We start from the raw sequence: 18514 nt of genomic DNA on the forward strand, positions 1-18514 counted from the left end.
TTTGAATTTATTTCCATTTACATTAATCTATTAATATTAAGGCAAAAAAATTATTGACTATATAGTTGAAAAAAATAATTATGGAAACGAGATGCTTATATATTTTTTTATGCTTATATATTTTTCATTTTTTTTTTATTTTTTAAATTATATATATATATATATATATATAAAATATAAGATTTAAGTATTCGTTAATCAACGATATTAAATTATTAATTTTCTTTCCAAAAAGAAATATATTAATAATATTTTTCTTTTGTCGGAAGAAAAAGAAGAAAAACCGGGTTTATAAACATTGTTGGTTGAAGATGGTGGGAGAAAGGAAGAACAGGGTAATACAGAGGCTTCAACCAAACCAAACCAAACCAAACCAAACCAAACCAAACCAAACCAAACCAAACCATTATTAATATAACGAATTCTCAGAATCCCATTCCTCCGACTGGATAAAACTTACTCCAACCAAACCACTGTTTATTATGCTGTCTTATAATTCTTTCACTCTGTTTATTTTTTTCTCTCCTCTGTTTCTCTCCCTTTTTACCTTCCTCTTCAGGTGGGTTTTCTTTTCTTTATTTTTTCATCTTTCTTTTTCTGTTTTTTATTCGTGGGGTTCTCCAATTCTTTTAGGTCTTTTCATGGGGAGAAAATCTTGGAAACTTCTGATCATGATGATCATTCACGGCCACTGGAGGAGGAGGCCGATGGCGGCGGCGGAGTGCCTGAGAGTTTAGAAGAGAAGGAAACGGATGAGTTTGTTTTTAATTTCCGGTTCCAAACGTTTGAGGAATTTAGCAAATCGAATCAAGGAAATTTTGGTTCTCACAAACTGGATTCCAGTGGTTGTTCATCTTCACTGAGTAACATATACGAGTTTTCGCCGGAGAAGAGTACCAGCCACTTTGTGGAAGAAGCTAAAGTTCCGAGCTTTACGGTGGAGGTTTTGAATTCTTGTTCGAAACACGTGGGTTTGGGAAATGGGAATTTTTCTGTTCGAGAAGTTTCTGGAAAGGTTTTGGAATCTGAAGTTACAGATTGCTTCGCTGATGGAACAGAGGATTTTTCCGGGAAAATTTTGAAATTTGAAGCCGTTGGGGACGGAGAAATAACAGAGACCAATGTAAAGGGAGAAGAGCAAATTTCAGAGAAACAGAGTGAAGAAGAAGAAGACAATGAGATTCTTCGGAGTTCCTATTCAGACACCGGCGTGGATGTCGGAGGTGGGTTTCCCTCCGATTTGGATTTGGAATTGGAAACCGGCGGGTACGAACCAGAGGAGGAGATAAACGAAGAATCGGAGAAGTCGCGGGAGGAGGGGAATGAAAACAGAGAAGATTCAGAGGAGTGGGAAGATGAAGAACTGAAAATGGAAATGAAGAAAGGGAGAGGCAGAGGGCTGGCCACCATTTATGAAGAATCAGAGTCGCCAAAGGTAATGGGAGAATTGAGGGCATGGAAGATAGATGAGAGGTCTGAATATGGAGATTTAATGGAGGAGCTTCACAAATTCTACAAAGCTTACAGAGAGCGCATGAGGAAATTGGATATCTTGAATTTCCAGAAGATGTATGCAATGGGTGAGTTCCTTCTTCCTCATCGCCATACATATATATATATATATTGATTTGATAGCAAAGGCAACTAGCAAAGTCGATGCGAGGATCGGTGGGATGATTTATATTCGTTAAATGAAAGTAAAATAAGACTAGTTTTGTATCTGATCGAGTCTTTTTTTCCTAATATTTGTGTGAAAATGATAGGGGTTTTGCAATCAAAGGACCCACTAGAGTCATTTTGTAGCGACAGAAAATCTTCATGGCCATCATAAATCACGTCTCTTCTCTCGCACAACCTAAGGCTGTACAGACAAAAGAAATGTCAAGTGGACCCAATGAAGAAGTTCATAAGAGAAGTTCATTGTGATTTGGAGATGGTATATGTTGGCCAAATGTGTCTCTCTTGGGAGTTCATTCAATGGCAATATGAAAAGGCTTTGGATTTGTGGGAATCTCAACCTCATACACGACTTCACCTTTACAATCAAGTTGCTGATGACTTCCAACAGTTCCAAGTTCTCTTGCAAAGATTCTTAGAGAATGAAGATTTCCAAGGCCCCAGACTCCAAAATTACGTCAAGAATCGTTTCGTTGCTCGTAATCTTCTTCAAGTTCCAGTCATTAGAGGTAACTACGCTCAAAATCTCATCTTTTTTGAATTACAAGACACACCCGAAAGCTTTCTCAAGCTTCCATTCATATAATTTGGTTTCGTTTTTTGGTAGAGGATAAAACGAGGGATAAAAGGAAGGCAAGAAAAGGGAAAGAGGACGGTTACGAAGCAATCACAAGTGATATACTTGTAGAGATATTGCAAGAATCAATAAGAGTAATATGGCAGTTCATTCGAGCAGATAAAGATCACAGCAACACCACAAAACGCTCAAAAAAGTTCCGAGTCAAACTCCAAAACCCAGCCGATAAGCAACTTCTAACCGAGATTCAAACAGATCTCCAAAAGGTTAGTTCTTTTTATACTTAGATTTAACTAAATTCTTCTCATTACTCAACAGATTTTTGGTGTTGCAGAAAGAAAAGAAGGTGAAGGAAATTATGAGAAGTGGAAATTGCATACTGAAGAAACTGCAGAAGAAAGGAGGAGGAGGAGGAGATTTGTGTTTCTTGAGTAAAGTGGATATGAAGTTGGTAGGAAGAGTTCTTAAAATGTCAAGAATAACAACAGATCAGTTGATTTGGTGCAGAAACAAATTGAATAGAATCAGTTTCTTCAACACTCAAATCCATGTACACCCTTCCTTCTTTCTTTTTCCCTGTTCCTGCTAAGTTCTTCCCTGTATATCACAATTATTGTATATAAACATGAACACAAACGTTTCCTTCACTGCTTTTTGTAATCAATCTTGTTCTCATTACCCATTTGAAGAACAGAACAACAAAAACAATTACCACCCGTGATAACACATTACAAGAACAGTATTCTAACACAAACTTATCTGAGAAGAAAATATGGATCAAAACCTTCCCAGATTCCCTCATGTTCAAGTTCTGGGATCTTGTGATCTCTATTAACATCTATGGCTTCTTTGTGTATTCTAATCACTAACAAATACAGGTTAGATATCAGAGGGTTCCTAAGAAACGGGTTAATAATCTTACCGATTTCGACGACCTCGGTGTCGAGAGGCTTCGTAATAATCTGGGTTTTGCCATTTATCATACAGTTTGAAATGGAATAGAAGCCAAGCAAATTTCCATAAAGTGGAAGAAATGCATCTTTGTGGTTGCCTGCACCACCTATCCAATCAAATCCACCATGTTTGCTTATATGATCATTTGAAAATTTTATCAGCTGATGGAAAAATCTCTTTCTCAACCCAACCAAATAGTTTATGAACCATTGGGTGTCCCATAAAGCAACTAGTTTAGATCTTGAAAGCTTTTCCAAATGTAAACAACAGGTCTGACTGATCAATAACTTCTCTTCGTGATGATTATCGATTTCCTTGTCGAACACTCTTCTAACTGGGTCGGCTGGCGATGCGGTATAATTTGCTGTGTTCAATACCCAGTTTGCAAGGTAATCGAAGTACCGAACCCAATGGCCGAATATAGATGACAGGTACTCAAAACTTGATCCAATAACTTGCTCCACTTGGGTCCGAGCATCGGAGCTTGTCGTAGTTCTTTCCGAGCTAAAACACTTCTGGACGTCAGCTGCGAGGCTTTTCCGAATCTCATCGTCTTCATCCTCCAAAAGCATAATACACGTAGACCATATATTAAGGATTTGATGAGCATACATATTCACATAATCTCTCTGTTCAAAATGGGAGTTCGAAGTCTCCTGAGGGATTTGGTTATCAAACATATAATCACCAAAGATTTCAGCTTGTTCTAGCAAACCTGAGGCTATAATAGAATCTGCAGCGGCCGTGCGCATATTTACTGGCTCTGATGCAGCACTATGTTGCCTTATCAGGTCAGTGAATAGGGTAATACAGGACTGGAATTCCTCCAAGTTATTTGATGTTCTATCTTTTGGAGACTCTCCCATCATGGCATCAGAAACAATGGAGGCAGAATACAGCACCGCGCAGCGTTTTATGCACGTTCCCATGCAGCGAAGGGTAGTTTCCCGAGTTTTCGCATGTTTCGTAAGCTTATACAAGGAAATCAACTTATCCCAAAACTGCAGAACAGAACCACAGTCCATCTTACCAATATAAACTACCTCTTCAGTGCATTCCACATTGCCAAACTTCTGAAACTGAGACATATTCCAAGCGAAAAGATTCTTTAAAATATAGTATAGACATCTGTAATTCTTCTCCAATGACAAAAGCTCTGTAAGCAAGGCTTGGAGGTTGGTTTTAGTCCAGTGATCAACAGTCCTAATCTCATGACTACTCAAGTCATTGAACCCATCAGAATATTCTGTTGATTTCAGAAATTTAAACAGCCATTTCAACGTCGAAAGTCGAACTTCATAGCATGGATCTTGTAACGAGCGGATTAGTCTTTCTTGAAGTTGTGGAAAAGGATAATTTATTAGAGTGGCTGGCACATCTTCATCAGACTCAGATCTTTGTGACTTCTGAATAGCTGCATAATCTTCTTCATCAAATGGTTGAAGCACACAATTGAAGTAGCAAATAGCTGCTTGTTGCCGAAGTTCTGCCAATGTTGGATCATAAAATGACAGTTTGTGGTAGGTTTCCATGTCTAAGCACTCAGTAGATAGATCCAGAAGCAGGTTGCGGATGATATACAAACTTTTGCTTCTTGGGCATGTTCTAACAATACTCAGCATGTGCCCAAGGACTCGTAAGAAAGACGTACCAAGAATTGGGCAAGAGCAATGTCTACGCTTAGCCATCCAAGAGCAATGTCCAAGGACCTCGACCAAGTCATTAAGAATCTGGATTTTCTTCGAAATATCTGCTAGATTTCTACAATTTGTATCCAAAAGAGAAATCAACTGCAACAAGATTCCATGGATCTTATTATACGAAGAACGTCGAGTCGTTGCAGTCACATCTAAGACTGTGCTCAATTCGGGAGCCATGATTGTGTTGTCATCAACAGGCAACCCAGATGCTATATTGAGGATGACTGATGGTAAGTTCTCATTGGAAACCAGGCCTGTTAATGCTCTCGATGCAAGAACACGAATTCGTAGATTGCTTTGAGACGAGCACTTCCTGATGAACGGCATGAAGAGAAATGGATCCAGGTCATCCCCAGCTTCACTTACAATTGTAGAAGGCTTAAGCCTGGATAGAAGAATTAACACAGGACACAAGCTTGGGTGCACAACTTTTGCTAGATTGGATTCTGCATTTCCAGAACAGCCATCATCAAGAGAATCAGTAGCCACTTTCAGTTCATCCAATAGAAATCGATGCAATGCTGGATACCTGTTGGCAATAAAACTTCATTAAGTTGTGAATGGATATAATATCCCCATCAAATAAGAACCCGAACAAAATTCAAGTTAAAATCACAAGGAAAGTGCCTGTGAAAAAATTCAACTAAAAATTATCAGTTAAAATCTGAAATCAAAGATATCATACCTGTGAAAAAATTCAAGTCCAGTTAAAGCTCGACGAGCTGATTCTCGTTTGTGAACATTGAGAAATCCTACCATCCGCCGAACTAAAGCAGTGTATGCCAAGCAAGCACTATTACGCACCTCCCAGTAAGAAGAAGAGAATGCGCGAATAGAAACAATTATAGCCTGAGCAGAGAAACCAGAAGTATCAGTTGCTAGGTTGGCATCATTGAAAGAGGCTCTAAGGACATTGAATGCATGAACTGTTGGAATGACGCCTTCATCTCGAATTTTAGAGGTTTTTTCACTTGCATAAGTCTCATGGGGCGACACAGACTCTGTGTCTTGGCCTAACTCTGCGGATGGTAACTCGGAGAAGTTTCTGTTTTTACAGTCCGAATCAATCGGATTCTGCAACAACCTCTCAGCAACATCTATGAGCCACTTGAGAGCTCTTGGTAGAAGCTTCTTAGGGGAACCTTCTGGCTCTGCTAGAAATAGAGCAATAAAGGCAGCTGGAATACCAGCGCTTCTCCTCAATAAATCGTCGACTGTCTGACCATTTGCGGCCATTCTTTCCATTAGCTGATCCATCCAGGATTCTGTTAACTTACAAAGTCTAGAAAGATGGGATAAGTTAGAGAATTTATATTTCTTTGAAAGGAGAAAGGTTTAATGTCCTCTCATAAACGTTTGCAAAAATTTCCATGATAGGATTTGATGATATTCATAACAGCATACAAAATTTAAGTGTTATTCAATCAAGCAAATGCATGGATGCTCTAGCATAGCAGAAGAACGAAAATATAGAATGAGAAAAGCTTCAACTCATGCAAAAACTATGAAAACAAAAAAACATACCTTTGGTCATTTGAACAAAGTAAACGGTTGCAAAGAGCAGTAAATCCGGCCCTTGTCTTATCGATCGCACCATTGTGTTTCATTTTCAAAAGAACTTCCAAAAAGTGGTCTCCAATCACTTTAAGTTGTCTCAAATCGAGTACTTCATCGTGTTTTAATATAATGGAAGCATTTGGATCAGATTCAACTGAATCAGAAGCAGCAGGCAAAGGCACTTTCCTTGTGATTGTTCCTAAAAGAAGACTAACCTGCAAATGGCCAGCAGAGAGAGATAAGGGAGACAATCAAATGAATGAATTGGAGACAATCAAAAGGTAAAGTACCTCTTTCATGGCAAGCCAACAGCCAACCATCACAATCTGTTCTGATGTTCTTGAATTTACTGTAGTTTTTTCCTTATTATCTTCCAGTTCTGACAACGACGTGGATGCATCAGCCTCATCTGGAACATCCAACAGAAAGGCATCATCATCGTCCATGTCGTCCATGTCCTCCGGAAGGTACCAGGCATCTGCTGAAACCACGCCGAGTGCCAGGGAAGTTATTCGCATCACAAGCTCCAAAAGCTTTTCCAGTAGACTTCTTATCTCTGAGAGACTAGAGAGCACGATATCTGAACTCCAATCCAACTCTTCAAAAGTATAGCGCAAAGCGAGCAACACACCATGAACAAAGCTGTTTTTGCAGGCTTCAGCGAGATTCCTCTCTCCCTCAGTTACAGAGATATTCAACCAATCAATTAAGGATTTCAAATACTCTGCCACTGGATGGTTTGATCTGAATATCTCCGCACCCACATTTGGTAATTTATGCACGGAATCGGAATCTAAGCAAACAACATCACCTGAAGCTCTGACTATCCAGCCTAAATCCAAAACATACTTTCTGAATACGAGCCTTAATGTTAGTGCTCCAGCGTCACTTTCTCGGACACGGGAGCTGCAAACTAACTTTTTCGCCCATGTGATTACTTCTCCCACCATATGTTCACTAGAAATGCCAGGAAGTGGAGTTGGAAAGTGAAGCAATATACGGAAAGAACTTTCTCTCAGACTATCCCAACTATCAATTATTGATCCAACTAACAAAAGAACTGAATCAGGTAAAGTAATTCCTTCGTTATAGGGAAGGAGAAGAGTATCACAAGACTTTTCTTTTGAAGGAACAACTGACCAAACATTAAGCATTACTAGAAATAGATCCATCGCCATAATTTTTCTCCTATAGGGTGCAGAAGGATAACAGGAGAAAAACAGAAAGCAACTCAACCACTTCATAAAACGAAAAAGATCATCCGCTCGACCAGCTATAGTTTGCTCATTTCCATTTGGCAGATAGTTTTCACGATTAGAAGAAGCACGTGGTATCCAACTACCCTGCTTGAATTGTCTCTCCAAAGCTATTCGTACTCGAGAAAAAAACTTTCTAAACAAGCTAGTCCATTTCATCTGGAAAGCTGTAGAGGAACACCTCATGTTCAATGGTATTGCTTTCTTCAACAAAGTAAGTTCTAAATGAGATGGAAGACTAGAAGTTTTAGGATTTAAGAAAATAAATTCTGCAGCATCCACACGTAGTGACTCGTCAACGTGTGTCAACGCTAATACAAGCCACTCAACAAGGATTTCGACCTTTACTCCCTTGATGAAAACAAGAGCATGACAACCAAAATATTCTATTTCATGGGAAAATCGCTGTTCTAAGCTACGTTTTTCTAGCCAATCAATGTCTCCTTCAATTAAAGCAAGTGAACGAGATACTTTGAACAATGAAATAAAAATGGCAACTTTCTGTTCAACTCTCAGTTCCATGCTACCTTCATTATTACCAGGATAGAGAACTCCATTGTCACACGCGCTAGGCCAGACTGAGATAAACGCAAGCATAGGAAATATACTATCTATGTCAATTTCAAACAATACTGGAAGAGCATAAGTGTTTAAATTTGATCGAAGCTTTGATATCCCAGAACCAAGTCCACGAAGAACGGGTGGCAAGCAACGGCCTCTGTAAAGTGCATACCCACCTTCAATACCATCACTACTCCAGCACTCATCCCGCAGGTGCTCAAGGAAACACTTCAGAAAAGAAGTGGCAGCACAGCACACATCATCATCAATGTATGCTTGTACAGTATCAGATAGCAGAGAAGGACTCATATCTAACAATGCCTTTGCACCCAACCTCTTGGTCAAAGAAGCTAAAGGAACATATCTTCCTTTACAGCGAGAACCCAAATGAAGAAGATCAAAAGCAATTTTTCGCAAGTACGACTTCGTTTTCTCGCTACCCTCTGACCAGCATAGTGACGATTGAATCTCTAAAAATAGATCAAAAATGAGATGCACTTGTTTAACAGTTTGACTCAAAGGATCTTCCAAGTTAGTCCACATAATTCTTAGTATTCGACTTCCCATCTCCTCAGGGAGTGGATCATAACTACAGGATGTATCAGTAAGATTACTAACTAAGGAGGTTTTTATTTGTTGCAAACAAATCTGCAGCACAGTCAATGAATGAAAGTTAAAATGGCTGTCGGTAGGATTTTCACAGTAGTTACATAGCTCAGGCAAAATGGCATCATAGAGTATCGTTTTGACAGAGTTACCGCTATATGGACAACCTGGATGGCCATTCAAATCTCCTTCTATCATAGAAAATGGTATGTTGAGCACAGGCCTTGGAATTGCTGTCAGAATCCCCCTGATCAAGCAGAGTCTACTCAACATTGAAAAAGTTTGAATTTCAGCGCAGACATTCGCTTGATAAGGAACCTTCGCAACAGCATTCCTAAATTCATTCTCGTACTTCAAACATGAAATGTGGTTAGTTTGTTCAAAAATTCCATAGAAGATGAGCACCCCAAGTTCTTCCGAGTTGAGACAAACTTGCAAAGAAGCACAGAAACTCACCCCAGCAGACACATAACAATCCCTTGAAAAAGCTAAGGATTTTAGAATGCTTAAAATAGTACTTACAATCATCCCCATAACACTTGAATCTTCCAGGAACTTGGAGGGAAATCGCTGGAGTAAGTAATACAAGCAAGACAAAGCCTCTTGACACTGTTCAATGACGATTGGAGAAGGCCTAGCCAAATCATTGGTTTCCTTAACCACAGAGTCCAAGCTAGAAACAATATCCCGAGAAACCAAAATGGCGCAATCTCTAATAACATCCACTAAATATCCCAATTTGGGCATTCCCATTACCGATAAAGCCACCCTCGACACACAGAACCGCTTATCTCCACCTTGTTGCATACCACTATGCTCCTCGCAGAGATTCCTGAAACATTCGCCCAATGAATCCTGGAATTTACGGCTTTTGGCCAAAGTGGAGACAAGGGTTCGATGCAAAGGCTGGGAATTCTCACAGAACAAAACCTCCAAGTAAAACCGCGCAGCTCTGGACACCGAATCCTCGTCTCCATTGGTTAATAACTCGGAGAATGCGGAAGCGACTTTCTTGGCGTGGTTTACTTGAGCGTAAACGGAGTTCAAGGATACAAGTTCGAGTAATTCAGTGAAGAATTTTGAAGAGGATTGGTGTTGGGATTGGCAGGAATTGAGAGAATCGATATATGAGTGAGGGAAAACAATTGCACTGTAAGTATAGCGGTGACGATGCTGCAGAGCTCGCCATTTAGCAGACATTGATGCGGTGATTCAGAGTTGGGATACCCTTTCTCTGTCCCTCCGCTGTAAACTCTTGCTTAGAGAGAGAAACAGAGGGCGGGGAGAAGAAGAGAGAAAATGGCGGCCAGCATAGTATCTTAAATTAGGGCCGGCACGAGTTTAGTTTTGGAAACCAATCAAGTTTAGATTTTTTTTTTTCCCTTTTTCTCACAAAACTTTCGATCATTACATTTTGATAAATTGTATGTTCAAATGGGTTATTTTCTGCATCAAAGCAGCCATTAACTCACCTTCAGAATCAGATCCTTCATTCTCTTCTTCTGCGATTGTTTCAATCTCCATATCCGCTAGCGTTTCCTCCTTTCAAATGGGTTTTTTTCAAATTTGTGATTTAGCAATGATTTTGATAGTTCTTACACCTAAGAACAAGAACTAGATGCATGGAAGGAGCGGCCCTAAAAATAGATGTAATAATGTAATAAGAGATGGTGAGGAAACATTTTTTCAAGAATAGGTGTAATAAGGGATGGAGTGAAAAACATTTTTCTCTCTAAGATAAACGAGACCGAAGACAAAAGTCTTTTAAGATAAACGAGATCGAAGACAAAAGTTTATATTCTCCAATCTTTTATATTCTCCGACCTTCCCACTCAAATCTTCAACTCTCTCGCTTAACATTAAATTTTTTAAAAGTCATATTGGTAGATTATTTGGATTTTCTTATAATTTTTTAAAAAAGATTATATTAAAAGATAGAAATTTTTTAAAATAACTATTTTAAGAAAATAATAATAAATGAAAAAAAAAATTGATCCCCACAAGTTCCATAGAGGGAATCTCTAAATGAGGGACATCTCTACTCCCATTGATAGGCATCACCTTGTAGAGTCAAGGTTCCAAATAATAGAGGTTGCACCAAAAGTGAAGCTAAGTGGCAGGCAATCTAATCATTCATAATTTGGACGAGTTCACTATAAATCCAAGAAAATACAATGTACAAGTCGTCTGCTTTCTCAGACCTTCCTTGTGGAGTATCGCCTTTAAACCTTCTGAAGCTACCTTTCACCATGGATTTCATATCCTAGTGGAACCAGTAGAAGCATAATCAGCAACAAGAAGCCAAAAGATCAAGAGCGTAAAGGGAAAGAGGTGGGCAATAGAGAGATGACATTTCATCTAACCAACCCAAGCCTGCAGCAATTCAATGGTAATATTGCAACTCATCAAAGTTATAACAATGAGCCCGTAGTATAAAGTTTTGGACACATTAAGGGCAATCGTAGATGCTTCTTCAAGTTCACGCAAGATAACGGTACAATTTTCTATCTTCTTTGTCCCTCTCCAAAAACTCCCTCTCAATAAGAGATTCAATTCGTTTTTTAATCACAACGGGGTTGGGAAGGAACCTTGACTGCAGCTGCTTCGTGACTTCTGCGACGATGTTATTGTGATCCAATACCCGCCTCGCCTTCATTATTCTGACTATCGCTGCCTCAATCTGTGGTTTCCGGTCTTCCTCTACCCTCTGCCGAGTTTCCTGGTTTTCTGGCTCGGACTCTCTTTGTGCAACCACGGTACCGATCTTCACCTTGTACAACTTGCTCGTGAATTTGTCGTTGAAGAAAAATGCATCATCTTCAGCAATGTCCTTGCTCATTGGCTCCTTCCGGAGGACATTCCGTCCTTTCACACAGGCTAACGACTGTAGACATCTTTTCAAGTCTACTGCTGGAATCTCTGTGGCTTGCTCGATGTCTCTATAATTCAACCGATCAGCATTGTTGAACAGCATTAGCACGCACATTTGGTACGTCGAAACATTCAACTCATGCTTCTGGCCCTTACCAAAAGTTGCTTTCAGATCGGCTGACCCCATATTCGTTTGCCAAGATAACCTTCGGCCAGTATGTGTCCCAAGGTAGTAGCTTTTAAATTTTTCACATATCCCAAGAATTTCTGGAGGAAGGTTGCAAGTTGTGCTGGCCTGAGTAGGCCACGAACCTGTAGTGAGAACTTGCACAACTAGTGTGGGACCTTCTCCTAGCTCAGCACCAAATCTTGAATAGAAACCCTGCATTGTATCCTGGGATGTCTTCATATCAGTGAACATACCCTCCAACTTTGAGGTAAATTGGTACCCACACTCTGTTTTGAGCTTAACAATTAAACTTCTTTCAGCGTCATCAGAGACAGTTTTTCCGGACAGAAGCCTCTTGGCCAAATGTTGCTTGTAATATTTCTCGAATACATCTTTCTCTTGAAGGTAACGAAAAAGCATCATAACCTTGTCTAGCACAATTTCTATATCCTCTTCACTGACTCCTCTCAATCCTCTACGTAGCTTGTCATCTACAAACAAGGATATAAATTCTGGAGATCGAGCATTCAAGTTGATAAAATATTCAAATGAGGAATTCAAGGCGTTTTGGAACGTCTTGTCGTTGTTGAATGCCAAGCTGATAACCTTGTCATATTTATCCTTCAAATCAAGGAGTCGCTGCACATAATCCACAGGATCTTTTATCCTATCAGGATCTGTCACCAGCTGCTTACCTGTATCACGGATGTAAGATGTCATGACATCCCTTACTATAGAGAGTCCACTTGGTACACGACGAAACAAGTTATACATTCTGCCCAAATCTTCATATTTATCATCAACAAACATATTTACTAAGCCTGAGTTTTCCATATGGACTAATCTTTGCATGTGACTTTCTATCATCTCTTTTTCCACCACACTGGTTATCTTAGGTTCACTTCTAGCATCTAAGTAATGGGATACTCTTTCTATTTCTTCATTCAAGCGTCTCTCAGCCTTTTTCAGATAATCCCCACAGTCACAAGACTCAATAAATTGCTGAGACTCGAGACGATAAAAATCTGCAGAGACATCAAGAAAATGCTTTTCGAAGTCTTCTTGGTAAACAGAAGAGCCTAAATCCATAAGCATCTTTACAATGTTCCTCATTAAACCCCTGTTTATAACTTCACCACTCCTTTCCATATGCACAAGTTCAAGAAGAGTATCTCGGAGTCTACTCTGGGTTTTGATAGAGTGGATGACAACATCCCTCCATAGATTCAAACCAAGTTCATGAACTGGAGTTTTGTGAGTGCTTGGGATGAAAGTTCTATCCATGTACATCAATATGTCGCGGATCATTTGCAAAGCCTTGTTGTGGTCTGCCCATTTCCTGTTCAATTCTACCAAAAAAAGTTCTCCTTGAGCTGCTTCAATTCCTTTAGATATTTCTTTCAGATGAAATGTCATTGTGGTCACAAGTCCAGAGTAAAGTTTTTCCCCAAATTTATGCAGCACCATATTGTACGCATTCCTAAATGCATAAGATGCTTAATCATCAGGAGAGAAAATATTTTTCAAGAATGACAAGATACACTCAAAAAGGCTTGAAAGCAATAAAATAAACAGGGTTCCTACTATACTCCAGCAGTAAAATACTTGCTCAAGTTTATAAAAATGAATGTTGAAAACATACAACAATGTAGTTAACACTGTAAAGTAGTCACAAACTAGCTGATAATGTCAGCTACAACAACAAATTGTTGAAGCCACTTTACTACCCCGTCCACACGCAAAATAACTTGATTTGTGTAAGAAGCTTTGAAGCGGATGCATTACATAAAATAATAATCCAATTTTTTTTTTTCAGGCAGCGGTGAAATAATTGTACACTAAAAATGCAAAGAGAGAGAGATAATGAAGTCTAAAAAGCAGATCTACATGGTAGCAATTGAAATCTCATCTGAATTGTATTCCTATCCCTTCAAAATCATTATCACTTGGAATTTTAACCATAAAACATGCACAAATCACAAGTTCAACAAACACTCACTGATTTAATTTTAATAATGCACAAAGAAAAGTCCATCCTCCAACCCTCCCGTTACATGCTTAGACAATACTCAAAATCACCTTGAGCAAAAAATAAAACAATTTGATTGGTTAAAGTTTACATACTTAAATTGGAATGCATCTGATAACATAATCTACAGGTATGATGATAACTATCACAAACAAGTAACATTTGAACCCCTGTGCAGTTATCCTACATGCATATAGATGTGTTAGAGCATCAGTGGTGAATAGCACAAAGGCATCTGATACGGATGTTATTAGGGATACATTAGTGATTGGTGAGGAAAGCTCTCTTCCTTCCAGCAGTCTCTAATCTTAGACAATTTCGTGTCTCATGGTAGATTCTTGATAATCTCTCCTCAAGAAAGTTTCCCCCACAGCTATATGTCTCCCGAAAATTTCACATTGCTCCCATCTCCAACCTTGAAATTAAGATATTTTTCAATGGGTTGTCTGCATTTGCTTATGAAGTGCCATGGGCTTCTTTTACTGATGCTTTCTTTGGTAACCATCCATGACTATCAACCTCACATTTTATTTTGAAAAGCTCAACTGCATATTTTGTCATCCACTATTAATCTCCCTAGCAAGTTTTCAACAGGGAAAATTCCAATTCCACTTAGCTGCAAAAGCAATGTTCCTTTTCTTCAAGTTTTCGGGACAGAGACCTCCTTTGTCTTTGTTCTAAAGAGAAATTTCCAACTTGTGAGGTGGTACCCTTCTTCAGCACCAATTTTAGCCCAAAGATAGTTTTGAACTTTACTTTCCAAGAGATTAGCTACCTTCGTTGGCATTTGTAAAAAAACAAGAAGGATTAACTCTACTGCAACCCGCCCTTCCAAGATTGCACAATTATCAAAAGAATTTGAAAAATAAATCTAGAAAGGAACCACATTAATATGATTACTGGAACAATTTGATACTAAATTGAACAAAAAAACAAAATAGCAAGAATGCAGAGATAACGTACTTGCAAACAATGTCCTCAAAAGACAAAATCACAGTAACTTAATAAGCTTAAAATGGAAACTACACAGAATTACAATGCTGTAGCTTGCAGCTACACATTTCCACAAAATAAAAAATAAAATAAAAAATAAGGAAAAACGAAAAGAACAAAAGTGGAACTTTCAAAATCAGAGCCAAAATGTGTAGAAATTCAAGAAGGGTCATGAAGTAGGCAAAAATTGAAATGGTTTGGTGGTTATCTCTGTAAGTGGTCATGCCAGCTACAAATTGTAATCTGTAGTCAGATTAAGGATCATAGTAACTACTACAACCACATCTTGACGCCAAGTTTGTTGAAACAATGGTATTAGTCTGTTTAGTCCGAAGGGGATAATGGATCAGAAGTATAAAATATCTAGCTGCATATCCCTAAAGCTAAAGAATTCATAGAGACCATCCCGTTTATTCCTAGTTGTACACTTGTAGGAGAGAAGGTTCCTAGACAATCATGATATGTTCTTTTCTGGGCTACACTAGTTGAAGGAGAAGCCATCAATCAACTGTGTGGAGAACAACTTGAAGTCCTAAAAAAGGGACTTCTAGGTTGTTCATGATCTTTCTTAATTTATTTCTATGATTTATATGCAGTTAAAGGAGAGGCTTCCAACCGAGTTTGTGGAGTAGAACTTAAAATGTACTGTTTTCTTATTAGCCAGTCTAATGAACCTTTCTTTTACGCCAAATGCGCAATATTAGAAATACATGCCTCTTACACATGGATCTACCTTACCAAACCTACCTCTACATGAGTATCACATAAATCAATAAGGATATCAAACATTTCATCAGCAAGTTTAAGAAATAGAAAAAGGTCATATTTAATCTGGTAATACCCCATTGCCACTTACCCCATAGAAACAAGAAATGTGAAGCATGAGTATTGAGTATAGACAATAGGGCACTGTACAAAATGATTGTCAAATTCCAAATTCACTCAATCAACTGTGTGGTCGCAAAAAAATTTCTAAAAATCGTCAATCAAAAGGGATATGAGAAGAATAACTAGAGACATCTTTCTTTAGTTAAAAGAAGGATTATAGAAGACGATGGCATTCTAGATGAAAGAAGGACTATAAATAACTTATTATGCCATTGGGTTCAACTAAAACTCCAAGAATTTTTCATGAGGCTCGTGAACCAAGTTATTCAACTTCTCGTCAATTGTTTTGCTCTCATTGAGTAGGATAATGTCCTTGCAAATAGAAGATCCATTCAGGACCATCTCGGACACATACATAAGACTAGCAAATAACTATGATGCCTTACTTCATAAAGCAGGAGGGCAATATGTAAGTCGCAACATTTCCTTAAAAGCACATTCTCTGAAACACATAGGCGCAACAGAGAAGTAATATGAGAATCGCTGCTTCAATAGAAAACTCATTGCACAAGTTGCAATCTCAAGTTCCATCCAAGAGTTGCAGCAAATAGAGAGCGAAATAACACGCTGCTATACACGTGAAATGAAAAGGAGCGGAAGCAACCTGTAAAGCTCTTCGAAGCTGAGCCCGCTAGCGTTATGATTGTATATCTCGTGAATTGCATGTTCCAAAATCTTCCACGTCTTCTCAGCATATTTCGGATCCACCACGACCCGGTGCTTAAAGGCCTCTATCTGGAAATTCCTCTTCTTCTGCGCACTCATGGCTTCCAAAGATCGGATCCCAGAAAACCCTTAATCTTAATTGGATGGTCGAACCCTCCAACGAAGCCCTAGGTTTTGGAAAGACGCAGACGGATCAATTTTCACGGAAAGAGCAAGCAACAAAGAATGATTGGAAGAAGATTTGAGAAAAGGGAAATGGATTACAGACAGAAATGAGAAATTGGACGAGGGAAAGAACACGGAAATCAATATCGAGAGGATTTAAGAAGCGCCTGGACAATTTTTGAAAGCAACAATTTGAAGAGAAAAAAGGAACAATGGAACAAAAATTTACACTTTTAATTGAAATTATCCTTTTCTTCTCGACGTGGTTCTCTTTTTCCTCCAATTTAACTGAGATGGGTTGCCCAAGCTTGGGAGGGTCAGACAGGCTTTGCAGCCGGGCCAAATTGGGGCGGATGGATCAGACCGGTCTAACTTATTGCTTTTCTTTTTCTTTAAAACTTTAATGAAATTTAAAAATTTTAATATGCCCGAACCTATCCGACCTAAATTATAAAAATTGGGTTGAATTAATTTTTTAGAACCCGATTTGGTTCGAGTTGGGTACATGTTCATTGTGCAAAACATCAAGTCAACCCGACTTAACTCGATTGCATAAAAAGAAGAAGAAGAGAACGAGTTGCCAAGCCCAACCCATGTCCTTCTTACTAAACCGACGACCCACTACCCACTACCCACTCGGTTCTTCTTCTTCTTCGTCAATTCATCTTCTTCATTATCCGTAGTTCCTTACTTCCACAATGCACCACCTCATATAGACTTACAGGCACAGTCGCACTCCTTTTAGTACTTCTTCATAGTCGCACTCGTTATATCATAATGAACTAGGATGCTGTTAGTAAATTTGATTACAACCTAGCTGTAGACTTGTCAGACTTCACCCTAGCAATTGACTTTAATTTTTTTTTAAATAATTGGACAATCCAACTCAAAATCTCTCAATTTCTTTGTTGGTACCAGAGACATGAAGATTCAAGATGGCTATTAATGGTACAACTAAACTAAACACTCAACTCCATGATAATTATTATTTGTGAAGTTTATAGCTGGCTAAGCCCTATTGCTATCAGCCTTACGATTTTAAAACGTGTTAGTTAGAGAGAAGTCTCCACACTTTTATAAAAATTGTTTCGTTTCTCTATCAAACCAATGTGGAATCTCACATTATCTGTCAAAAAAACCTTAACCGACCCTATAGAGCTCAACCACAACTCGTACCATAACTACAATTTTTTAAGATTACTACTTAACTCCAATACTATTTATCATCCACTTGAAAAATAATTAGTTTATAACTAAAGTGAAACTTGAAGATATGTTGTGGTTCACTAGCTGATCACGTTTCATATTTGATAAACCTCTTAAGTTTTTTTCATACTCACTAACTATGTACATGAGCATGTATTTTTCATTTTAATAACTGATCTCCACGTCATATTTATATATATAATTTTTAATTTAACAGCGACCATGGCAAGAGATCTTATCAACAACATTTGAAATGATAATTAAGGTTTTATTTCTTAAAATACTTTGAATAACATTTTAAGGGAGAAGTAACGTATAATAATTTGTAATTTTTTTAATATACAATATTAAGTTGTAAATGTGTGTGTATATAAATAAAGGCATAACTTGATTTTTCACCCATTTTAACTATTAATTATTACATTTTAACTCATAAAATTTTAATTAACTTAATAACTATTATATTTATTATAATTACATCAATAAAATTTTAATTTCGTCTATTACTCAATATTGATACATAAACTAATATTTATATTATTGATTTTAATAGATGGTCAATATTACTCTCAAAATTAGTTATTTACCTTACGATAATATTTTAATCTATTAATCAACATCAAAACTTTATTTTAAAAT

At 38.1% G+C, this 18514-nt stretch overlaps 2 protein-coding genes and 1 non-coding gene across 3 annotated transcripts; 1 reads left to right on the forward strand and 2 right to left on the reverse strand.

The window, feature by feature from the left end:
- The first annotated feature begins 392 nt into the window (after nt 1-392).
- Nucleotides 393-2901, forward strand: LOC111791379 (uncharacterized). Its single transcript, XR_015420347.1, has 5 exons — nt 393-559; nt 634-1580; nt 1764-2186; nt 2285-2520; nt 2589-2901. It is a non-coding gene; the product is annotated as an uncharacterized LOC111791379 (transcript).
- Nucleotides 2881-10504, reverse strand: LOC111791376 (thyroid adenoma-associated-like protein). Its single transcript, XM_087122379.1, has 4 exons — nt 6756-10504; nt 6433-6680; nt 5594-6190; nt 2881-5437 (listed from the first exon to the last, which is right to left on the reverse strand). Exons 1-4 carry the CDS (start codon nt 10086-10088, stop codon nt 3010-3012), a joined length of 6606 nt encoding a protein of 2201 aa, XP_086978505.1. The 5' UTR covers nt 10089-10504; the 3' UTR covers nt 2881-3009.
- Nucleotides 10505-10992: 488 nt separating this feature from the next.
- LOC111786108 (cullin-3A-like) lies at nt 10993-16942 on the reverse strand. Its single transcript, XM_087122585.1, has 2 exons — nt 16443-16942; nt 10993-13408 (listed from the first exon to the last, which is right to left on the reverse strand). Exons 1-2 carry the CDS (start codon nt 16601-16603, stop codon nt 11368-11370), a joined length of 2202 nt encoding a protein of 733 aa, XP_086978711.1. The 5' UTR covers nt 16604-16942; the 3' UTR covers nt 10993-11367.
- Between the last annotated feature and the right edge of the window lie 1572 nt (nt 16943-18514).

This window comes from Cucurbita pepo, chromosome 3 (assembly GCF_057944985.1).
Source record: "Cucurbita pepo subsp. pepo isolate OVF chromosome 3, ASM5794498v1, whole genome shotgun sequence".
Lineage (NCBI taxonomy): Eukaryota > Viridiplantae > Streptophyta > Magnoliopsida > Cucurbitales > Cucurbitaceae > Cucurbita > Cucurbita pepo.